The sequence below is a fragment of the Mustela putorius genome, unplaced genomic scaffold (assembly GCF_011764305.1).
Source record: "Mustela putorius furo isolate JIRA1106 unplaced genomic scaffold, ASM1176430v1.1 tig00003859_pilon_pilon_pilon, whole genome shotgun sequence".
Lineage (NCBI taxonomy): Eukaryota > Metazoa > Chordata > Mammalia > Carnivora > Mustelidae > Mustela > Mustela putorius.
This window is the reverse complement of record NW_025422011.1, coordinates 30107539-30133077: the sequence shown is the minus strand read 5'-3', so window position 1 is coordinate 30133077 and position 25539 is coordinate 30107539. Positions and strand designations below refer to the sequence as shown.

General features: G+C 44.8%; 1 protein-coding gene across 2 annotated transcripts in view; it reads left to right on the top strand.

The window, feature by feature from the left end:
* The window catches only part of PARVA (parvin alpha), a 172482-nt gene that overhangs the window by 97085 nt on the left and 49858 nt on the right, over positions 1 to 25539 (top strand). For both annotated transcript variants that reach the window (XM_004751997.3, XM_013055840.2), the window contains exons 2-4: positions 5172 to 5261; positions 5344 to 5414; positions 7675 to 7777. In XM_004751997.3, the coding sequence (XP_004752054.2) occupies positions 5172 to 5261; positions 5344 to 5414; positions 7675 to 7777 (264 nt within the window). The remainder of the gene's footprint in view (positions 1 to 5171; positions 5262 to 5343; positions 5415 to 7674; positions 7778 to 25539) is intronic.

The following is a 25539-nucleotide window of genomic DNA, read 5'->3' as shown; positions in this document are numbered from 1 at the left end:
TTCTGGTGCTGGCACCAGATCGACTTCAGAAGAGGTGCCTAGTAATGTTTACTAGTTGAGCGAATGAAATTACTGGCTTTGCCTAAATGGACCCTTTTTGTAATTTTAGAAACCTCTGTCCATTCTTCTTTCCATGGTTGTTTTCTCTGTGGTATTCTTGACTCCCTGTGTGTATTCTGAAGTACAAGAGATGCCTGCAGCTCTTCTGTTTCTCATGGTAAAAAGGAAAGGAACATTACCATTCATTGTAGACCTACGCTATTCATCTATCAACTTTATAATCCTGGTGCCCTGTGTATTAATTAGGGAGTTTGAGCTCCAAGCCCCAGAAAATGCCAACTCCACCAGCTTAAACACTAAGGGAGCTTATTATCTCTCTTATAACAAGACACATAAAGCTAGAGTGGCTCCAGGGATGGTGGCTTAACAGTATCAACAAGAACCCCTTTCTTTCTTCTCTGCCAATCTTAGCATATTAGTTTCTTCTTTGGATTTGGGCTAACTTACCTCGTGATTACAGAATGGCTGCAGCAATTCCAGGCATAACATCCTGATGTAATAATGATGAGAAGGATACCTTCCCTTCTTTGGACCTCTCTTTAAAATGAAGGAAAACTACTGTCAGAAGCTTCTAGAAATTTTCTCTCTCAATTCGTTGTATCATTTGGCCATGCTTGAATCAGTCACTATCAGGGGGATTAAGATTATCGTGATTAGCTTACGCCATTCAAGATCTCCCCTGGAACTTAGGAGGGAGGAGTATACCCTGGAACAAAATGAGGGTTCGCTCAGCAGGGAAATAGAGTCAAATCAAATATTAGCGAGGAAACCAGCAGTGTCAGCTACGACGTTGTTTTACAGAGAATTGTTTTATTCTGAATTTCAGGGAGGTTAGATCATTTATGTAAGATCCCACCGCTGATAAAAATAGAAGTAGGATTCAAATCCAGCGCTGTTAGACTCCAAAGCCCATCCATGTACTTTCCCCGCAGCACCACTGGACCCAGAGCCAGCCTGCCTTTCCCGGAAAAGCCAAAGCCCCCTCTCTAAAGGCGAGCACATCAGGCAGGAGTTGAGGCAATCACCCTGCTCTCCCGAGCTCGACCTTCAGCTGGGCACTTAATCTGTTTATTAAGTTATGACTAATGGCACTGCGAGACACCGAGGGCCGCACATTCAGCCCCAGTTTTAGGTTGTTAGAGGAGGTTCAAGGGATAAACATCATATTCCTAGTCTGTGCCAGAGAAATTCAATTGCAGCTCTTTTCTCTTTCAGAGTACAGAGATGGGCGAGGGGCTTCTGCTGGGTCCTGCTTGGGCTTAATAGAAAGGAAGCCTCCAAAGCAGACGCGGGCTGTTTTGGGAAAGTGGCCGCTAATGCGGGCCCCATGGGGCAGGGGCCAGGCCTGAACAGGGCAGTTTGCACACTCACTTTTACAAACAGTTGGCTCCGAGTCAGCAGTTAATGGGATGGGAATGATGTTCCTGTACCGAATCATTTCCTGAAAAAAAAAAAACAACACAAAACATTTCCAATTGCAAACATATCTCAGCCTTTCTTGTAGGGTTTGTTATGTCTCTGTGAGTGAATTAAAGAGGCAGGGCGGAGGGGAGTGTTTCTGACTGGGGATTTTTCATTGGAAAACATTTTAACAATGATGTACACATTAAAAAAAAAAAAAAGATCCTGTTCAGACCCACCTTTTAGGAGTCCTTGCTGCAGATAGTACATTTCTACTCACATTTGGGAGGTGTAAATATCTCTATATTCACAGGTTGGCTCAGGCCATACAACAGGCTTGGAACAGATGCGGCTTTTCTCTCCTCACAAAATAGAAGCATACACATATGCACACACATGCGCACACAGGGTCAGGCCAAAATGTTTTTTTGTGTGTGTTGTTGTTGTTGTTGTTATTCCCAGAGAACAAGCTAGAATCCTTCTTTGCATCTACCACACTGTTCTGGCAAATTCTGGCTCAAGGCATAACCCGTGCAAATGGTGGTCTTAACAGTTTGGGTTTTTCATTGACTCAACAAATAGGTTTTTAAAAATTGTTTGAAAGATTTATTTTAGAGAGAGCACGTACCTGTAAGCAGGGGGAGGGGCAGAGGGAGAGCGAGTGAGCGAGAGAGAAAGAGAGAGCAGAGAGACAGAAGCAGACGCCCCACGGAGAGCAGAGCCCCACACGAGGCTCCATCTCACGACCCGGAGATCATGACCTGAGCCGAAATCACAATTCAGATCTCAGTTGACTGAGCCCCCTCCCATAGTGTATTCACAGAATTCCTACCAAACACCGGGCACTCTCCTAAGTGCTTGATCTATATGAACTCATTTAACCTTCTCAAAACCCTAGGAGGTGGGTAATATTATCACTCCCATTCTGCAGATGGGGAAACTAAGGTATAAGAAGTCAATGAACTTGCCCAAGGTCAGAGCTAGGAGATCATGGATTTGAATGTAGGCACTCTGGCTCCTCTTTGGGGAATCAAATAGTGAACAAAAGAGAAAAAAGTGCCAGCTTTCTCATAGTTTATTTTCTGGCTACATGGGGGACAGACAACAGACACATGAATAATGATTATTTCAGGATGTGGTGAGTGCTCTGAAGAAAATAAAAGATGAGAGGGAGCAGGGGGCTACTCAGAGGGCCTTGTGGGTGTTAGGAAGGAGCTGGAGCTTCATTCTGAGTATGAGGGGAAGCCACAGGAGGGCTTAACGCAGGAGAGTGGATGATGCTATTTACATCCTTATGGATCATTCTGACTGTGCTGCGGGAAAATGCATCACAAAGCAGCAGACCAGTTGTAAGGTGGTTCTTGTTGTCCAGGTGAAAGATACTGGTGGCCTGAACCAGGATGGGGTGGTGGAGATGGTGAGAAGTGGTTGGCATTGGATCCTGGTTTAGAGGTGGAGCCCAAAAAACTTGCCAGCATATTAGATGCAAAACATGAGGAAGGAGAAGTTAAGGGTGATTTTTTAGATTTTGGCTTAAACCATTGTATGAATGGCGGTGCCATTTACTGAAGAAGAGAAGAGCTGGGAAACAGCGGTCACCTTTTAGTGTTTGTTATGGTGGGGGTGAGGGTGTTGACAATCATGTTGTGTGTGGATACCTTTGAGATCTCTATAAACAGACAAAAGAGGAGACCTGGGGAAAGCCTGGAGTTCAGGGTCAGGCCTTGTCTGGAGATTAAATGTGGACATCAGCCACTAGGGCAATGCCATCCAACTGAATTTCCTGTAATGAAGGACATCATGACATCTGTGATGTCCAGATGGTAGCCACTAGCCGTGCTTGGTCCACTGGGTGCTTGCAGTGTGATTGGTACAACGAAGAAACCGAATTCTTAATTCATTTAAATGTGAACAGCTGCGTGTGGCTGGTAGCTACTGTACTGACAGTGTAGACCTGGGGGGTCGGTAGTGTAGGTAGAGAAGGTCCTGGGCAGGAGCTAGTGTCTCTACCTGCCAGTACACCCAGCCTCGCGCCCACATTTAAGCGTGACTTGACTTCTGCTTGCACAGTAATGCTTGTTCAGTAGTGGAAACCTTCCTCCTTTGTCAGAAACAGCCTGGAAAAGAAAGCACACTGCCTGTCTGAGGAGGAACATTGGAGGAAATCGTAGGAGTCTCATGATACTGCGGGAGTCCGTTTTGTTTTTCACTGGAAAGCAAACATGAACCGATGCTTACTAGAACCATTTTAGCCTTGAAGGTGTGGCTTATGTCTTTCAGTTATGTTTGATGAGGGGAATTATGTAGAGTGGTGGGTGTCTGCAAATTTGCAAATTTGCAGATTCAAGACCGTGACTGGCTGATCTCCCGTGTGAATGTCAAGAGCCCACAGCAACAGGACTAAATACCAGCTTCATAATGCAAGTTGTGTCTCTTTGGGGTAGAGTGTGTTTCACTGTCTTTGTTAGGCAATCTCGTCCCCAATCCAACTGCAAACATCAGTGAGTGTGCGAATATGAAAGAACTCTTTGTAAGTGGCTGCCTTGTGCTTAAGGGTTCTTGCAACTGGCCATCAGGGAGGCCAGAGTCCATAAAAAAAAAAAAAGAAAGAAATGAAATGGAGAGATGGGACATTGCTTTTATTAAGGCTGATCACTGCTGCCGTATTAGCTCTTTGAGAACCCTTTGGTGACCAGTACCATTAGAGAAAATGGTCTTTTGGGGCTTCATTGGTGAAAAGTAATTCTCCAAACTGGAAGTGAATAGAGGTGAGGAGATTTCGTAGGTTTTGATTTTAGTAGGTGATCCAAGGTCAGTGCTTAGCAAGCGCCCCTCAGTGGTTTTATAGTAGGGATTTGTTTTTCACTGAGGCTTCATGGGGAGGGGGGACAGTGGGCACATGGCGAGGAGAGTAGGCTATAAGTCTTCAGTGGCCATTGACCTCTTTTTGTTTTCCTTGAGGAAAGTGGAATTGTAGATTTCTAGGATTTGAAAACTGCGAGAAGGACTCGCTGGCCACCCTTCCAGTCGGGCTCTTGACATTCAGCTGAGGAAATGGGCCTAAGCGAGGAGATGCCTGGCACCAGGGGCACCTACTCATTAGAGCTGAAGGGACAGACCAGAGCCTAAAAAGAGGCCAGACTGAGGTGTCCTAGAGCAGCAGCTGGGGTGAGGTGGAGGGAAAAGAGAAGGTAGCATAATCCAAAAAATACTTGGGAAAAGGGAAGGGAAGATAATCAGAAAAATAGTTAGGGAAGCCAAATAAGGAGAGGAGTATGAGGAGACCTGTGCGGAGGGTTGAAGTGGCTTACGGCTTGGTGACCTTGTTCACCCAGACAATTACTGGGCACCTACTCTGCAGTGATAGAAAGCCCTGGGAGGAGGGGCAGGCAGGAGGTGGCAGGCAGAAACCAAAGAAAGATGTGAGTGCCCACCCTACTTGCGTTTATCCTGAGATGACGTCTGGAAGCAAGCAGAGGCCTCCCTGTTGCCCCAAGGAAAGGGAGTGAGGTGACAGTCTGCAGAGGTGACCTGAAGGGAACTACTTGGTCCTCTTCGCAAAGAAAGGCAGGGACTCTGTTGCAGGCTGAGTAACAGCTGTAGGCTAACCTTTGTGGTCGTATTAATGTCCGTCCCGAACACGTTTGTAAGGGAGCTCCTCCCTGTCCTCGGCGGGCTGCAGTGTGACTCCGACTGTCTTCTTCTTGCAGTATCGGAACTTCAGGAGGAAGGCATGAACGCCATCAATCTGCCCCTCAGCCCGATCCCCTTCGAGCTGGACCCGGAGGACACCATGCTGGGTAACTGGGTCTCTTGTTTTCTGGGTTACCCTAATGCCTTCAGATAAAGCCACCCCCCACTGACTGTCTTTTCCTTTTAAAGAGGAGAATGAAGTGCGAACAATGGTGGACCCAAACTCTCGCAGCGACCCCAAACTGCAAGAACTAATGAAGGTAAGAAGAAATTAGGAGGGGCATCAGCTGCACCCCCCGGCTCAACAGGCATCTGTAGACCCCCTGCTCTGGGCAGGCACTCACGGGAGCCACTGCACAGTGACTTGAAAGTCATGGGCAGCTCGTGGTCCCATAGGTGGACATCTCCAATTTAACAGAAGTGGCACACGGCAGCTGCCCGATAAATGGTGTTGATCCCAGGTGCCAGAGAAGTTAGTGCAAATGAGCTCACATTTGCCACGATCTTCACGTTCACACAGTCTTTCCACTGCTTGTCCCAAGGCCCCTCAAAGGCACCCTGCAAAATAGGACTTCCTATCATCCCCACTTACAGGTGAGGAAAGTGAGTCGTGGAAAAGCCAGTGGTTTGTGTATGGTCACAGCTGAGTAGAGGGGATGGAATTCAAACAGAAGGGAATAAATTGAATTACATCATGTACACTGTGCCTGGCGGCAGGGGCTGGCCTGTGGTCGTCCCCTGGAAAATGTTCATGCCTCCCCCTTTGGCTTCCCCATCCTGTGCTTTTCTTCTTCAGCTTCTCCAAGCTGCATTCAAAACAGGACAAAAGGCACTGGATGCCAAAGTGGTTCGTGCAAAATGCGAACCAGGTCTATCGTTTTCCTGCTCAGACCCTGTGTGTGGATTCCTACCAGCTGAAGGTTGAAGCCCCTGCTCCTGGGGGCGGGCATTTGGGGTCTCATGCTCTAGCTGCTTGTTCAACCTCAGACTGTCCCCTTAGAGTCACCGTGCAATGACTAGTTGCTACTACTTAGACACTTGTCTGTCTCCTTTTCTAAATGATGAGCTTCTTGAGGTTAGAGACCACCTCTTTTTGCATCATTGTACCCCAGGATCCAACACAGACTGTGACATGGAGCAGGTGTTTATAAATGCTGGGTGGGTGCGTGGGTGGGGGATTGTTGGGGGATGGCTAGAGGGCGGGGCGGGGGGAAGGGTAAGGAGGGAAGCTGCTACCAACAGGAGAGCAATACAGAACAACATTCTATGAAGGCCCCAGGCTCCCCACAGGTAAGGAAGCCCAGCCCAGCTACTGCCCCTGTGATAAAGACAGTCTATTTCTGCTAAGTCAAAGATGTCAAGCCCAAAAGGGGATGTTCTGTGTGATTCCATTTATGCAAAATTATGGTGGTTGCCTGAGGCCTGTCATCAGGGAAGGGGACTGAGGGCAAAGAGCCCAACCTTCCTCTGCTGAGCGAACAGCTCTGCATCTCGGTTGTGGTGGTGCTGGCTGCACAACTATATCCAATGACCAAAACGCACCATGCTGTATCTTTAAAATGAGTTAATTTTACTATATATAAATAATAAACACAAAACACATGAGCTGAAAAATTTCAAAGTGAAAGGTAGTGGACTTGAGCAAGCTTCCGTTTCCTTACCTGAAAAAGCAAACAAATGCCCCCTCCCTCTCGTGGGTGTTGTGCTGATTAACTAAACGAGAGGCCCGTGGAATGGCTCCTCTCGGTGCTTGATGTGGAGACAGGAGACAGCTGCTGAGAGAGAGGAGACAGCCCTGGCCTCACAGAGAGGTGGCTTGGGCTAGGAGAACAGTCCCTCTGAGGCGGATAGACGAGTGTTCGATTGCTGTCTCTGTCCACGGTCGGCAACGTGACCTTGGCAGCTATGTTCACTTCTGTGTCTGATCTCCCCTCCTAAACGTAGGGGGGGAATAACCCCTGGCCAAATGTCGTCATGGGTAATACGAGCTTTATTTATTCATAAAATGTACCTTTACTGAACATTTGGCCCTTGCCCTTGGTGATTTTTTTCTGCTACCTCAAGTGGGAGGTCTTTTCCTCCTCCATTTTAGAGGTGGGCCATCAGAGGCTCAGAGCAGGAACTAGCCTGCATTAGATTCGTAGATGGTGGGGGTACACATGTCAGTTAGTGGGTCACTCACCCCAGTTTGTGTAATGTTCCAAAGCACATACCATTGCCTGGTGTAAGCTACACAGCTGAACACTAGGTGAATGTTGCTTTCCATTGGGGTAAGGAATGGTAAGGGGCTGAAAGATATCAACAGGGTCACTGAAGTCACCAGCACTGGAAGTGCTTAATGCCAGAAGAGTAACTGGGCCCTGAGGGCTCACAGCACTCTGCCTACATACTGTGTCACCTGGACGGTTCTGCTGCGTTCCAGATCTGAAGTTCATTTCGATTTTAATGATCCAGGATAAGAAAGCTGATCTTCGAGAAAATTCCCATGACCCTTCTCTTTTTTGGTCTCCCTCCCCATAGGTATTAATTGACTGGATTAATGACGTACTCGTCGGAGAAAGAATCATCGTGAAAGATCTGGCTGAAGATTTATATGACGGACAAGTCCTGCAGAAGCTCTTTGGTGAGAAGGGGGTGGAAGGTTGCGGTGGAGAGCTTGGATCGGCAGGTGGCTGGTCCCCGACTCCTCCCGAGGAGCCGTTCTCAGCTCACAGCACCTCCCAGGTGGTGGGCTAGGACTGTGCACAGTGTGGGATGACAGACCAGTGGAGCCTGGAGGTGTCCTCCTGGAATCTGTTTTGCAGGAATGAATTGCAGAGGGAGGTCAATGACCAGATGGGGCTGCTCCCCCTAGCAGTTGAAGGCCATGAGCTCTGTAGATGAAAAAAAAAAAACTCCACTATGTCCTAGAAAACATGCTTTATACCCTCTAGGAAACTGTGCAGGATGGCCTCTGTAGGTCTGTTTACATGTGTGGGGGTTAAGCACGTTTGTACATACCTCTGTCACCTATGGGTGTGTGCGCATGTGTGTATGTGTAGACCTATATGTATGTGTGTGTGTGTGTGCACGTATGTATACTTCCAGGAGCTGTGGACCCGTTTGTGTACACCTCTGTGTAGCCCTCTCTAGGGTCAGGGGCACATAAGTGGGAGCCTGGGCCTCTGCATGTCCAGGTGTGTTGTCTCTGGGGAGGTGTGTGCCCATTCTCAGTGTTGCTGTGGAAATATAAGTCCTCCAGGGGGAGAAAGGCGAATTCAGGGGAGATTTTTGTGTTGAAAGGCCAAATTCAGCCTGAATGAATTCAGACTTTTCCTCAGCTGTTCCCCAGTTCCTCTCTCGTCCAAACCTCTGCTTTGAGTTCTAGACTTTCATTCCCTGCCGCCCTCATGCGTACCTCACGCTGAGCTCATCTACTTTCCCACTGGTGTTTCTTGCCCTCTTTCTTGCAAACCCCAGATACATGGGGGGCCTCCAGGGCTCGTTTCTTCTTGCGCACATTGTCTCCTGCGTCTACTCTCCCGCCCGTTTTCACTTGTCTGAGCTCCTGAAACAGCCTCCGGCCTCAGCTCAGTGCCTCCCAGCTCACTGCCCCCAGCCCACACCCACGGCACACAAGGAGGAACCTTCTCGAAACCCAGGGGTAGTCTTTCCAGTTCTTGCTCTCCCCTTCCCCAGGGGGACCCAGGCGGGCCCTGTAGCACCGCATTCAGACGTCTCCTCTGGCTGACTCCCCACTGTCTTTTCAGCCTCACGTCTGGACACGCTCACACATGTGGCTTGTGCAACAGAAAGTGCTTAGGATTGTGCCTGACATGCAGTGAGTGCCCCAGCAATGTCTCTCATCATTTTCACGAGTACTGGTTTTATTATTTTCATGACTACCAGTGTTGCATTATTACACACACCGCACCTGTTCACATCTCCATGCTCACGCCCATGCTGTTCCTCCCGCCTTGGGCTCTTCTCCCTCTCCCCAGCAGGGCAAACCTTTACGGTTCATCCTCTAATCTCGGAACTCCGTAGAGCGTGTCTGCCTCTGGTACCTCCAACAGTCACATCTGGAAGTGATGGTCATGCACCTTCTGTGTTCCCCTGGGGATGCACATGCACACATACCAATGTGTACGTAATACACCTGCCTTTCTTTTCTGACGTTCTGTGTTATTCAGGGAAAGGTCCGTGGGCTCCTGAAGGGTAGGAACACCACATCGTACGTATGAATCCTGGCGTCTCCAGTGCTAGTACTGTGCCCGTGACTTGTAACGGGCACATAATCGCTGTGTATTGAATGAATGAATGATACAAAATCTGGTCATTTCTAGGAAGCTAGACTGATTTGTTCCTCAAACATCAATATCAGTGAGTGTTAATATTTAAAGGCTTGTAAATGCAACTGAATACAGAAAAGGCTTGGCACGTGTCCGTGTTGAAAAGCCGAGAGCCTCAACTGAGCGTCTCTTTCAGTGACTGCTGCTTTTAACTCCCCCAGCAGATTTCTGGAAGTGCTTGGAAATGCTCTGTGTAGGGCTTTCAAGGCAAGGGGGGAACATGGCCACAGAGTGATGGAACGTGGTTCCAGAACCACCCAATGTCATGTCCGTGTCATGCCTCCATGTCAGGCATGGAGCAGTCACATTGGATTATTTCAGACCTTGACCTTCCTGTTGAAGGGGTCATGCTGCTCTTGTCAACCTAGGTTTAGACCCTTTGTAGGCAGATGGCTGGGCAGCCATATTGAAAAGCTCCAGGCAGGCTACCCGGGTGGAGAGAACGAGTTTACAGGTTAAAATATGCATCGGGGGTGCCTGGGAGGAGTGACCCCTCCAACCTCAACCTCCCCTCTGTTTTTCTATCTATCTTCCTCTTTTTCAGCAACTTTCTCAAAAGAACATTTGCTACTGTGTCTGCTTCCCCACCACTGAACATTCGTTCCCCGCTGAGGGACAAGCTGGGTCCCACCCCAACCTCTGCCCCGGCCGTCCCTTCTGAGGCCCCCAGTATCGATTCTGATGACCTCCTATGCTATGGCCTCTGACACTCCCGAACGCCTCACCCTCATCCCCCAGCGTGGGGGCTCCCGGGATCTCATGGCCCCCTGGTTCTCTGCGGCTTCCCATACACCCCAGTTCCCCCAGCTTCTTGATATGCTTTTCATCTCTGCATAATGGTGGGAACTCCTCAGTCTTCCATGCGTGGCCCCCTCCCCTCTTTCTCTCACATCCACTTCCTGGGTGTTTCATCTGCTTCTCTGGTCCAGCCGTCACCTCTCTGAGGATCCCTCTCTGAGGCTGGAAGGCGTCCCTCTGCCTCCAGTCATGCCCACCTGGGTGTCATCCAGGCCCCTCGGAACCAGCCTGCCCCAAACGGAGCTGCTTCTCTTCCCCCACCCCCCCAAAGCCATTCTCCTTTCCCGAGGGGTGGATGGTGTCACGACCTCATAGCCCGTTGTTCAGATTAAAAACCTGGGAGTCCTCCTCTCTTGCTCCTTCTCTTTCATCCCTTATAGTCTGTTGGTCACAAATGGTGACAACCGGACTCCCAGGTAGAAATCCCATTTCTCAGCGAGGTCGGATGTGTGAAGCACTTGAAAGTACCGGCTCCCTACGTGCTAGGTCAGTGGAACTTTCTACATGACTTTGCAGCCCCACTGCTGCCACAGTGGCTTCTCTGGCTCCAAAAAGCCTTTCATCTGTGGCGTGCTGCCTCCTGCCCTGGTAGCCTTCTAAGGGCTTCCATATCCTCTTTATATTTTACTATTTGTCTTAACACTTCATAGGACATTTGTCAGTGGGGTTTTTTGGTTTGGTTTGGTTTGGTTTGGTTTTACTTTTATTTTGAACTAGTTTTAGACTTAGAGTTGCAGAGAGAATGCAGAGCTCCCGACCCCCCGACCCCCTGCATGGCTCCCTCTAACGCAAATGTCTTACCAGACCACCGTACAAGGGCCAGAACTCAGAAATCAACCTCAGCATGGTGCTTAAATAAGTTACAGAATTTATTTGGATTTCACCAGTTTTTTACATCCGTGTCCTTTTGCAGCTCTAGAATCTGATCCAGGATCGCACACCACGTTAGTTCGTTTTGTCCCCTCCAAGCTGTGGCAGTCTTTACCTTTCCTGTCTCTCGTGACCTTGACACTTTGGGAAAAGGACTGATTATTTTGTAGAGTGGCTCCCAACCTGGGTCTGTCTGATGTTTTCTGAAGATCAGAGGAAGGTTACGTATTTCAGGGAATACCGCAGACATGACAGTCCCTCTCAAGTGTATCGGATCAGGGAGGGCTTGCTGTTAGCCTTCTGTCTTATTACTGGTGAGTTAACCCTGATCATTTGGTTAAGGGGGTGTCTGTCTGAGTTCTTGATTGCGAAGTTACTATTTTTCTCTTAGTGGTTCATGTATTTAGGGGTGGAGAGATGATTTTAAAATTATGCAAATATCTTGTTTTTCCTTAAATTTTCCCTGCTGATTTTAAGTGGTAGATCTTATCTGCCTTGATTATTACTGTGATTGGTCCAATGGAGATTTTCTGCTTTCTTCATTCCTTCTACATTCATTCATTTAATTTTTTTAGAGCACATGTGCAGAAGAGTGGGGAAGTGAGGGGCAGAGGGAGAATCTTTTTTTTTTTTTTTAAAGATTTTATTTATTTATTTGACAGATCACAAGCAGGCAGAGGCAGGCAGAGAGAGGAAGGGAAGCAGGCTCCCCGCTGAGCAGAGAGCCCCCATGTGGGGCTCAATCCCAGGATCCTGGGATTAAAGCCAAAGACAGAGGCTTTAACCCACTGAGCCACCCAGGTGCCCCGAGAGAGAAAATCTTAAGCAGGCTCCATACCCACCATGAGCCTGATGCAGGGCTTGATCTCATAACCTCAAGATCACAACCTGAGCCAAAATTGAGAATTGCTTAGCTGACTGAGCCACCCAGATGCACACATTCCTTCCACATTTATTAATTAGAATCTTTCTGTTAAGTAAATGGGGAATAAAGGCAACTTTTCCTGTTTATTCAGTATTTATCAGTATGGACACAAGGGTGCTTATTTTATACTTTAGATTATAATCCACTAGTACTTGTTTTTGGCTCCTGTACCTTTGACCACTGGAAGCTCATTCAGGTTGGCCTCTGGCTCCTTTGAACATACCACCCCGTGGTTTTTTTCTTAGCACTTCCTTACCTTCTGGCATCATGAGATGGCCGGACTCATCTTATGTTTTACTTACTCTGGCCCTCGAATCAGCCATTTCTCCACAGAGCTCTGATTTCTTTTATTAGAGAATGGTATTTAGAAATCAGGATCTGGGCATCTGAGTGTTTTTAACTTGCTCTCTGTAGCACATATAGACATCTATACGTAGGTAGAGAACCATGACCTGGGAGTACAAAGGTGAATCCGGCATGATCATTTCCAGAAATCCACTTTCAAATTGTCCTGGGGCTGGGCATGGGAGTAGGAGGGGCTAAGGTTGGGATTGGGAAACTGGCTATAGAACACTGGCACGTAGAGGAAAGTGGAAATGCCACAGGGACCTCCAGGAACCCCGATGTGCTGAGCAAGTGACATTTCAGGAGCAAGGTATGGATCGGGAATCCAGGAAATAAGCTTGAGACTTCTCAGGGCAAGGACTCAGAACCTAGACGTGACCACGATCTGGACGCAAGAATTTTTTGGCAAAAGGCTGTATTTTATGGTCTTGCTGAAAGCCCAAATAGATGAGCATCCCTGAAATGACAGGGGGGCTCATACCTGGGTCCCCCTGCGCAGTCAGATCCTCCCCCTGCTCCACAGCACTGTCTGCCCTGCTTGTCTTTCTCAGAGACCCCAGGCATGCCTAGGAGATTGTCCTGACATACCTTCACCCAGTCCTTCTTTCTGAGCTGCCTAGGCCAGCAGCCTCTGTTCCCTGGGTCTTGCCCTAGCAGGAGTTCCTTATTTAGGTTTTCCTGAAAGCAGATGCTAGGACAAGGACATGGATGGAGGAAGTGTATATGAGAGGTGATCTCAGAAAATAATCAGGTGGGCAACCTAAGAGGGGAAGAGACAGGCCCGTTTGAGGGTACATTCATATGGACAGCAGCTCCCTTTGTCCCCAGCTTTCAGACCCATGGTTTTCCCTCTGAGAAAACAGGTGGCCACACCTCACGTCGTCCTTCCCAGGATAGAGAAGCAGAGGCACTGTCCCCCAGTGGGTGAGGACTGCCTGTGTAAGAATTAAAAGCCTCCAGGTAGTATTCCTGCTGGAGAAGCTCTTGGGCAAGAGAGCTTTAGGGTCGGAGATGGAAATGGACCGTGCGCTGGACACCCATCTGGAGATGAGCAAGGGAGCCCTGGGAAGGAGCGTCCACATCATCCAGGAAGACGAGAAGGTACACGTCTGCCTGAGGGCCTGCTCCTCCTGTGCCTAGCTGTCTCTCTGTACCCTTGATGTGGCTGCCAGCGGGAATGCAGATGCTGGTCACCCGGGTCTACCCCTTTACGATGCTTCCCCCTCCCTCTCTTGTCTCTCACACCAACAGCTCCGGCTCTTCCCACACCTCAGGACAGAAGCTTGCTGGATTTGCATCCCCAGCACCTAGGAGGTAGACAGGACCGAGAGAGGCAGGAGATGAAGGATCCTAGAAAAATGCCCGTGCGAGATAATCCTTGCATGTGAACATAAGCTTTCCTGACTTGGGAGAGAGCCCTGTGAGTTTCCTTAGGATATGTTTTATTTAACTGATTCTTATCTTTAAACATGTGTATGTCCTTGCCTGTTTTGAGGGATGAAAGTCATAAGGCTCTCCCTCCTGGTTTTCCCAATAGCAGATGGTAAACAGGAGATCTTCAAGCATGAGATGGAGAAGAGTACCTTGGGCATAAAGGTTCTGCAGGAGGGCTTTTTGTTTTGTTTTTTTAATATTTCTTATTAACATCTAATGTATTATTTGCTTCAGGGGTACAGGTCTGTGATTCATCAGTCTTACAGAGTTCACGGTGCTCACCATAGCACATACCCTCCCCAATGTCCATCACGCAGCCACTCCATCCCTCCCACCCCCCTCCACTCCAGTGACCCTCAGTTTGTTTCCTGAGATTAAGAGTCTCTCATGATTTGTCTCCCTCTCTGGTTTCAGCTTGTTTCATTTGAGAAACGAGGATCATAGGGGAAGGGAAGGGAAAACGCAGAAGGATTTTTTGTTTCACTTGAGAGTGTGTGTGTGTGTCTTTGTCCCTGATAGAGCCTGGAGAGCACATCTTACACTGCCCTTACTCTTGTCAATTAATAGTCATTAAGGAACAACCATTTCCTTTGCTACATGCTAACTGCTGAGATTGGGGATAGAAAAGCTCATGTGTTGCTGTGTCACTGAGGCTGTGACATAGTACCTGGTAGTACAGGGCTGTAGGGTATGGAGTCATTGAGGAAAAGTGCCATGAAAGAGGAGGGCATTTTGAATGGGGTCTTGTGGAAGGAGAATTTCAACCAGGTGTAGAAGGAATAGAACATTTTAATCAGCACAGCCCAGTGTTGCTGGTAAGCCCCTGTTGATTTTGGCGTGAGTGGAGGGAGAGGGTTGTGCAGACAAGGAGTGCATGGGTAGGTGGTCATCGAAATCGGTTGTGTGGGACGTGTGGCTGACACAGACGAGACCCAGATCTTGATTTCCTGCACCATTCTCCAATAATGGAAACCAGGGTATGTGGAGAATTGGCAAACTTGAGGACTGGAGCACGTTGCAGTGCCAAAAAGAGTTGCTAAGGAAATACATGTGTCTGTGGGTGGCATGCCGGGAGTATTCAGGACTGACCTAAAACAGCCCAGGGGCTAATGGTGGAATAATATGAGCACAAAAATAAATGACAGTAGTATTGGATTCTAGTCCAAAGTGCAAAATCAATATCCTTAAGCTCATATTGTTATAAACAGCTAAATAAATGAGAGGAAAGGGACAGCTCTTCCTCACTGAATAATTCACGTATTTACAACCCCCTCAAGGAAGTAAAAGTTAAATGCTAAAGGTGACAATGATGAGTAAGCGTGAACAGAAAAAGAACATTTGGAAAAAACTAGTGAAACTCAACATACGGAGTTAATAGTCCTATGCAACAGTCAGTTCAGGAGTTGTAACAAATGTACCATAGTAATGTAAGACGTTGTCAGTGGGTGAAACTGGATTTGGGATGTGCAGGAACTATCTGAGCTATAATTTTGGCTTTTCTAGAAATCCAAAAGCCATTCTAAAATGAGGGCATTAAGGAGGGCACATGGTGTGATGAGCACTGAGTGTTGAATCACTGAACATTATATCGGAAACTAATGAAGTACTCTATGTGGCCTAATTTAAATTTTTAAAAAATTTAGAGAAAGGAGAAGAGTCTGCATTATAGAGAACCCTGAACAAAGAATTTGAGACTGCCTTGTGTGGGTAGGCAGTGGTAACTGCTGATGGCTTGTGAGCTAAGTGACATGATCAGAAATGGGGTTTTTGGAGGTGACCTAGGAGCAGTAGAGGAAGTGGAGGAAGTCCCAGCAAAGTACCTCCTTGTGAGGTAATGATGATCTCATACTAGAGGGGGAGCTGTATAGTTGGAGAAAGGCTTCAAGAAAACCTAGTGAAGTAAGGAATAAGCAGCCGAAGGAAACTGGTGCATGTTGAATGGGGATGACCCCTTGAATCCCAGGAGGAGCAACATCTGGAAGGGTCTGATCATACTGGTTTTGACAGTCATGTGCCCATACCCCAAAGTGTATAGGCTGAAGTGGAAGCCATGCTAAGCCGTGCTAAGAGAAATGAAGAGAAGGATGGGAGAACTAAGTTCCAATCTTGATTCTACCACTACATTTCTCTACAGCTCAGATCACACTTCTGTAAAACCAGGAGGATGGCCTCTACAACCTTTCAACTTAGCTAATACAGTACCACTAGCCACATGTAGCTATTAAAAGTAATCAAAAGTAAAAATGAAGGGGGCACCTGGGTGGCTCAGTGGGTTAAAGCCTCTGCCTTCGGCTCAGGTCATGATCCCAGGGTCCTGGGATCGAGTCCCACACTGGGCTCTCTGCTCAGCAGGGAGCTTGTTTCCTTCTCTCTCTCTCTCTCAGCCTGCCTCTCTGCCTACTTGTGATCTTTCTCTCTGCCAAATAAATAAATAAAATCTTAAAAAAAAAAAAGAAAAGAAAAAGTAAAAATGTATTTACTCCTACCAGCTACACTTCAAGTCCTTGAGAGCCACGTGTGTCTAGTGACTATTTGGATGGTGCAGAAATGAATATCTGTCTCATAGCAGTAAGTTCTTTTGGACAGCATGCTCTAAGGTCTTCCCACCTAAACAGTCCTTGATTCTAGAATACTTGCAAAAAATGTGTACTGCTATTCTTAAACTGGAGGAGGTATTTTCTGGCTGCAAGCTGGATGGCAGTATTTTTCTTTTTATTCTTTTATTTGTAAGCAGTAGAGAAGCTCTCTAAAGTTTCTTATTAAGTGAAAGTGTGGAACTGTGCATATAGTTTACTGTGTGTGTGAGTTGAGGGGCACATCTCATGCTTGGGTATGTAGAGAACATCTCAGTAATTGTCACAATTAACTCTCTGTAGAATGGAACCAGGGAACTTGGGACTACTCTGGGAAGAAGGGACTTAAGTTTCATAGCTTGAATTTTTTTCTGTGTTTGTATATTATCAATCTTATTTAAAAAGTTCAAGAGTTATATAATCTATCAAATGTCAGATAACCCTTGATACATTTTAACAGCTATCCCAAGTGAAACCATAAGAAAAGGAAACTATATAAAGATGGAAACTAACAGTGAATGTATTAAATAAAATTAACAGTGAATATCCTTGACATGTCAAAGATATGGTATTAGGAACAAGTCAGAGATGATGGCTCTCACTACCATTATATTTTGGATATACTATTTAATAAGAGAAGAAAATAGATTTTAGTGTTCAACATTATGGCTAACTGGGTGTTCAGACAACTCCTCTTGGCATGCTTTAAAAATCTACATAAGAATTTAAAAATATGTTTTTGTATTGCATGGCTAAATTGGTGTGGAAGGGAAGGAGATTTTTCTGATGCCAAAAAGGACATATAAATCCAGTAAGATAAGTACTAATTCCTAATGGCCTATAGCCTAAGGTTTAATAGGTCACTCATACAGGGTCAAGAGAAAAAAGCCTGGAAGAGCTGGATCAGAGACCCAGGGGTTAGCCAGGAGTCTCTGAACGGCAACAATTTCAGTGGTAAACTAGAAAATCTTGTCCCACAGATAGTAAGGATAAATGTCTCAGCCTTGGATGTGTGTGGAACAACAAAAAATCTTCCCTTGATAATTCTTTATCAAATGTCTGTACCCACACAGATTTAGGGCTAGGATTCACACTACTTATGTGGCTTTAAAAGCCCCAAGATGGAAAGGAGAGAGGAAGATGGCAGAGTAGAAGACTCCTGAGCTCACCTCCTCTGATAGACACATTAAAGCAACAATTAATATGTAATACAGCCCTCTCTGAAAACAACATTGAGACTAGCAGAGAAGCTCTCTACAACTAAGAGCTTAAAGAGAAAGCCACATTGAGAAGGACAGAAGAGACATGGAAGGGAACCAAACCCCTGGAACAGTGGTGACCTACATTTGGGAGGGATATTACAGGCACTAGAGGTCCTCCCTGAGGAGTAAGGAGGTCAAGACCCAAATCTGGCACCTCTGGCCTTGGGGGCCTATACAATGAAGTTCCCATAATGTCTGGCTTTGAAAATTGCTGGGGTTTAACATGGTGTTGGGGGGGGGGGATAGGAGGCCAAGTCTCTGCTCTTAAATGGCCAACACACTGTATCACTTGACCGAGACCCAGCACAGAAGTAGGAGTTTGAAAAGTGCCTGGGGTGTACATCAAGGAGAGTTATTTAATTTAAGATGTGTGCCAGAGTGAGGTAGATATCTGCAGGAGCTTTCTCTGGGAATGGAGGTGCTGGCAGGTATCATTTTTCTTGCCCTCCTTCAGCCTAGCTAGATGGACAGTTGTAAAAACCAGTTCTGACACTCTCCATCCATGTTTTATCTTTAAAGCAGCTCCTGCCCCCAGGTGTGGCAGCCCCAGATTCCTGACAGGTGCCCTTCTAGAGCAACTCTCTGCTAGTCCCACACACCATCATACCCACAGTAGCTGCAACCAGCCTTGCCAGGGGCAAGTGTTGCTCACCAATGTGCCCACAGCAGTTGCATCAGGAGAGCATACACGGCGCACATGGAAGACACATGTGGAGTACTTGTTTCTGGTGACTGGAGGGATTCTGCTACTGAACACCACAGGATGCATTCTATAGAAGACCACTATTTTTAAGACCAGGAGCATACCTAACCTACCTAATACCTAGTAAGAAACACAGAGAGTCAGACAGAATAAAAGGAATATGATCCAAACAAAAGAAAAAAACAAACCTCCAGAAAAACAGCTAAACAAGATGAAGAAAAGCAATTTACTTGATAAAAGAGTTTAAAGTAGTGGTCCTAAACTACTCACTGAACTTGAGAAAAGAGTGAATGAACTCACTGAGAACTTCAAAAAAAATAAAAATAAAAAGACACAAAATATGAAAAATAACTAAGCAGAGCTGAATAACAACAAAGGAAAAATACCTTAGAAGAATCAACAGTAGAGGATGCAGAAAAATGGACCAGTAATCTGGAAGACAGGGTAGTAGAAAGCACTCAATATGAACAACAAAAGGAAAAAAGAATTGTAGAAAATGAGGATATGTTAAGAGAACTCTTCATCATCAAGAATAACAACATCTGCATGATAGGGGTTCCAAAAGGAGAAAAGAGAGACATGGGGGCAAAAATTATTTCAAGAAATAACAGCTGAAAACTTCCCTAACTGGGGAAGAAACCAGACATCCAGGTCCAGGAAACAAAGAGAACACCAACAGGAACGTGCCCAAGGCGATCTACACCAAAACACATAGTAATTAAAATGGCAAAACGATAAAGAGAGAATCTTAAAAGCAGCAAGAGAAAAGTGAACAGTTACACACAAAGGAAAACCCATAAGGCTATCGAGCTAATTTTTCAGCAGAAACTTTTCAGGCCCGAAGAGAGTGGCATGCTATATTCAAACTGATGAAAAGAGAAAACCTCCAACCAAGAATACGCTACCCAGCAAAGTTGTCATTCAGAACAGAAGGAGAAATAAAGAGTTTCCAGACATTAAAAGAGAATTATCACCACTAAACTGGCCTTATGTTAAAGGGACTTCCTTAAGTGGAGAAGGCCATAATTGGGAATTTTTAAAATTAGGAAAAGAAAAAATTTTACTGATAAAAGCAGACATACACTAAAGGGAGTAAAGCTGGTATGAAGACTAAAAGACAAGAACTATAAAACCAATTATATCTTTAGAAATATTTAAGGGACTCAAAAAGATGTAAAATATGACATCATATACATAAATGGAGGGAAAGGAGTAAAAATGAAGTTTTTTAGAAAATACTGAAGCTTAAATGACCATCACCTTAATAGTGACTACTGTCTACATAGGCTACTATATATAAACCTCATGGTAACCAAAAGCCAAAAACCTCTCTTAGATAAAAAATAAAGAGAAAAGAATCCAAGTGTAACACTGAATAAAGTCATCAGTGACAAGAGAGCAAGAAGAAAGGAACGGAGAACCTACAAAAATAACTAGAAGATAATTAACAAAATGGTAATAAGTACATACCTATCAATAACTACTTCAAATGTAAATAGTCTAATTGCTCCAATCCAAGACATAGCGTGGAGGAAGAGATAAAAAAAAACAAGACCCATTAATATGGTGCCTACAAGAGACTCAATTCAGAGCTAAGACCACATACACACTGAAAGTGAAAAGATAGAAAAAGTTATTTCATGCAAGTGGAAGTGAAAACAAAAAGCAATGTTTACATCAGCAAAATAGACTTTAAAACAGAGTAAGTTCTGATCCAAGCTGACAACTTGGGAAGATCCTCAACTCACCAGATCTATACCAATTTATCAGGCGATTCCTTCTGAAGAATGGGCTGACTGAACAGCTGCACAACAAAAGACAGAGACATGGCAAGGGGGAACATTCACCCCTGATGCTGTGAATTGCACTGGGGAGGGACAGTACTAAGTACTAAAAGATTCATCTGCCCTGGGATACAGAAAAAAAAAAAAAAGCCAGGCTTAAAAGAGCAACTAGAATATAAATGAAGCAGCCCTAGAGCCCTGCCAAATGGCAAGGGAGCTGCTGGAACTCTCTCTGGGTCAGAGGAGCTGGTGAGCACCATAGCCAGCCTGCCACCCCAGTGAGCCCCAGGCTGCTAGCCCACAACAGTCTCAACACCCACAGGCACAGAAAACAATGACAACAAATCAGTTTAGAAGAGCAACTGGAATATTTAGAAGCCAGCCCTAGAATTCTGCCAAACCACTGAAAAGCTACCGGAAATCTCTCTGGGTTGGAAGAGCTGGTGAGCACTATGGTTTAGATTCCCCCCCTCCACTTTGATAACCTGGATGGGAGCAGGGTCTGGGTGCCTTAGCTGGCTTATCACTTCAACAAGCCATGGGTCCCCACCCCCTACCAGCCCCAGCTGTCTCACCAAGGTGGCCCCAGCAAAGCACACAACAGGACACCCCTGGTCATCTCATTACAGCTTCAGTCATGCCAAGGTGACACAAGCACACAGCATCCCAGAACACTCCAGGCTTGGACCACTTCAGCTTCAGATGGCTTGCTAGAGCACCCCCATCACAGAGTACTCTGGGACCTCCCAACTTATGCCTACTTTGACTCCAGCCAATCTCTAGGATGACCCATATGCAAAGAATTCTGGGAACTCCCAGCTTGTGTTCACCTTGGTTCCAGCCACCCTGCCAGGGCATCCCATGCATGGAGTACCCCAGGACACCCCATTCTGCATTTCACCTTGGCTCTAGCTGCCCCAAGAGGCCAACCTCTGTGTTGAGAGCCCTGGGACATTCCAGCTTGCACCCACTTCAGTTTCAACTGTTTTTCTAGGATGCCCACTGTACAGAGACCCTAGGGATGCACCAGCTTATGCCCACTACAACTGCCCTGTCAGGACACACTCTGAGCCCCAAGACCACTCCAGCCCATGCCCACTTCATAGCCCATGACAGGCACAGCTCCAACTAGCCAGCCAAAGTCACCAGGCACACAGAGTCTACACTGGGAATGAATATACACAAGACCATTCCTTCAAGGTTAAGAGAAGTGCTCTGCCTAATTCATAGAAACAAAGGAAGTCAAGCAAAATAAGGAGACAGGAGAATATGCTCCAAATGAAAGAACAAAACCAAACCTCAGAAAGAACTAAATGAACTAAAGGATGTAAACAATGTGCCTGATAAAGAGTATAGAGTAATGATCATAAAGGTGCTTACTGGAATGCAAAGAAAAGTAGAAGGACTCTGAAAACTTCAACAAGGAGAAAGAAAATATAAAAAAGAACCAATCAGAGTTGAAGAATACAGTAACTGAAATGAAAAATACACTAGAGGGAATGAACAGATTAGTAGATGCAGAAGAATGGCAGTGATCTGACAAACATTGTCATGGAACACCCCCAAGCTGAATAGGAAGAAAGAAAGGTAGGAGGGAAGGAGGAAGGGAGAGAGAAAAAAAGAGAAAAATTTTAAATGAGGATAGGTAAAGGGATCTCTTGGACAACATCAAGCACAATACAAATTTGCATTATAGGGGTCCCAGAAAGAAAAGAGGGAAGAAGGGACAGAAAACTTATTCTAAGAAATAATAGCTGAAAACATTCCTAACCTGGGTCAGGAAAGACCTCTAGGTTCAGGAAGCACAGAGAACCTCAAACAAGATAAACCTAAGGTGGTTCTCACCATGACATGTAATGATTAAAGAGAATTTTTTTTTAAAGATTTTATTTATTTATTTGACAGACAGAGATCACAAGTAGGTAGAGAGGCGGGCAGAGAGAGGGGGGGAAGTAGGCTGCCTGCCGAGCAGAGAGCCCAATGCAGAGCTCGATCCCAGGCCCCTGAGATCATGACCTGAGCTGAAGGCAGAGGCTTTAACCCACTGAGCCACCCAGGTGCCCTAAAGAGAATTCTTAAAGCCACAAGAGCGAGGCTCCTGGCTGGCTCAGTTGGTGAGTGTGTGACTCCTCACCTTGGGGCTATAAGGTCAAGCCCCACAGTGGGTGTAGAGATTTCTTTTAAAAAAGGCGGGGGGGGCCGCCTGGGTTCCTCAGTGGGTTAAGCCTCTGCCTTCAGCTTGGGTCATGATCTCAGGGTCATGGGATCAAGCCCCACATTGAGCTCTCTGTTCGGTGGGGAGTCTGCTTCCTCCTCTCTCTGCATGCCTCTCTGCCTACTTGTGATCTCTCTCTCTCTCTCTCTCTGTCAAATAAATAAAATCTTTTAAAAAAAATCTTTTTAAAAAAGTGAACAAATGCAGCAACAGAAAAGAAAACAGCTACATAAAAGAGAAACTCCATTAGAGGCTATCAATTGATTTTACAGCAGAACCTGTACAGGCCAGGAATGGGATGCTATATTCAAAGTGAGAAAAGAAAAAACCTACAACCAAGAATACTCTACCTGCCAAGATTATCATTCAGAATTGAAGAACAGATAGAAATTCCCTGACAAATAAAAGTTAAAGGACATTGTCACCTCAAAATTGGCCTTAGAATAAATGTTGAAGGGTCTTTTTTAAGTGGAAAAGAAAAGGCCATAATTAGGAGAAAATTATGAATAAGAAAATGTAAATGTGACAACATATACATAAAATGTAGAGGGGGAAATGTAAAAATTCTTTTTTAATGTGTTTGAACTTAAGTGACCATCAATTTAACACAGACTGTCATATACTTAGATTGTTATATATGAACATCATGGAAACCTATTATATATATGTCAAAAATTAGAAAGCCAAGCATGACTCTACAGAAAGCCATCAATCACAAGGAGAGAGAGCAAAAGAGGAAAGGAACAGAAAACACAAAACAAACTGAGAATTAGTGCATACTTTCAGTAATTACTTTGAGTGTAAATGGTCTAAATGTTTCAAAGACATAGGGTGGCAGAATGGATTTAAAGAAAACAAGACCAATCTATATACTGCCTACAAGAGACTCACTTCAGATCTAAAGATGCATAAGGATTAAAAGTGAAAGAATGGAAGAAAGTATTTTATGCAAATGAAAAAAGAAGGGGTGTGGGGGGAGCCAGAGTGGCAATATAAACATAGGCAAAATAGACATTAAAACAGACTTTAAGGGACACCTGGGTGGCTCAGTCATTTAAATGTCTGCCTTCAGCTCAGGTCATGATCTCAGGGTCCTGAAATTGAACCCCACATCAGGCTCCCTGCTTGGCGGGGAGTCTACTTCTCCTTCTCCCTCTGTCCCTCTTCCTCCCCCACTTGTGCATGCATGCTCACTCTGTCTCAAATAAATAAATAAGATCTTTTAAAAACTAAAACAGACTTTAATAAGATGAAAACAAGGCCATTATATAATGATAAAGGGATCAGTCCAACAAGGGGATATAACAACTGTAAGTATCCATGCACCCAACTTTGGAGCACCTAATGCACAAAGAAAATATTAACAAATAAGTGGCAAACTTGGCAGTGATAATAAAAGTAGGAAATTTTAACAACCCTCTTACGTCAATGGATAGATCACCCAAGGAGCACATCAATAAAGAAACAGTATTGGGGTGCCTGGGTGTCTCAGTTGTTTAAGAACCAACTCTTAGTTTTGGCTCAGCTCATTATCTCAGGGTCATGAGATAAAGCCCTGTGTCAGGCTCTTGTGCCTAGAGCAGAATCTGCTTGGGATTCTTTCTGTCTTCCTCTCCCTCCTCCTCACCCTCTCCCAAATCAATGAATGAATTAATTAATTAAATCTTTTTTTTTAAATAAGGAAACTATTTTTGAACATTAGACCAGATTCTTTTTTCTTCCTCTCCCTCCCCTACTCCTCCCAAATAAATAAATAAAATCTTTTTTTTTTTAAATAGACAGTATTTTTGAGTGACATTACACCAGATGGACTTAGCAGATACATACAGACCATTCAATCCCAAAACAGCAGAGTCCACTTTTTTTTCAAGTGCAAATGTAACATTCTCCAGGAGAGATCACATGTTAGGCCACAAGTGTCAATTTGAAACCATACTATGCATCTCCTCTGACCTCAACAGTGTGAAATCAATCACAAGGGAAAAAAACTGGAAAAAACACAAACATATGGAAGCTAAACAGTATGCTATTAAACAACCAATGGGTCAATGAGGAAATCAAAATTTACATGGAGAAAAATGAAAATGGCTATAGAGAAGTCCAAATCTTTTGGACACGTGAAAGAAGTTCTAAGAAATTTATAACAATAAATAGGCCTACCTCAAAACAACCTAATCTTGCACCTAAAGGAATAGAAAAAGAACAAACAAAGCCCAACAGTAGTAGAAGGAAATAATAAAGATGAGAGGAGAAATAAATGAAATAGACTAAAAAATATATAGAAAAGAGCAGTAAAACCAAAAGCTGGTTTTTTGAAAAGATAAACAACATAGATAAACCTTTAGCCAGAGTCATCAAGAAAAAAGATGACCCAAGTTAATAAAATAAAAATTGATGGAAGTAACAATCTCACAGAAATACAAAGAATTATAAAATACTGTGTATGAAAACTTATATGCCAACTAACTTGACAACCTAGAAGAAATGGATAAATTTCTGGAAACATATAATCTTCCAAAACTGAATGAGGAAGAAACAAAAAGAACAGACCCATTACCAGTAATGAAATTGAATCAGTAACCAAAAAAGGCCAGGACCAGAATAATTCACTGCTGTACTCTACCAAGCCTTTAAAGACTTAATACCTATTCTTCTCAAACTATTCCAAAAAAAGGAGGAGGGAAAGCATCCCCTACATTCTGAGGAGGACAACATTACCCTAGTACCAACACCAAAGAAAGACACTACAAAAAAGAAAAACTTCAAGCCAATATCCCTAATGAACATAGATGCAAAAATCCTCCTCAGAACATTAGCAAACCACATTCAACAGTACATTAGAAGATCATTCATGACAACTACACGGGATTTATTCCAGAAATGTAAGAATGGATCAATATTCACAAATCAATTGATGTAATACACAACATTAAACTAAAGAATAAAAATCATGTAATCATCTCAATAGATGCAGAAAAAGCATCTGACAAAATTCAACATCCATTCATTAAAAAAAAAAAAATCGGTTTAGAGGGAACATACCTCAACATAATAAAGTTCGTATATGGAAAACTTTAGCTAACATTATACTTAGTGGTGAAAACTTGAAAATTTTTCCTTTTTTTTTTTTTAAGATTTTATTTAT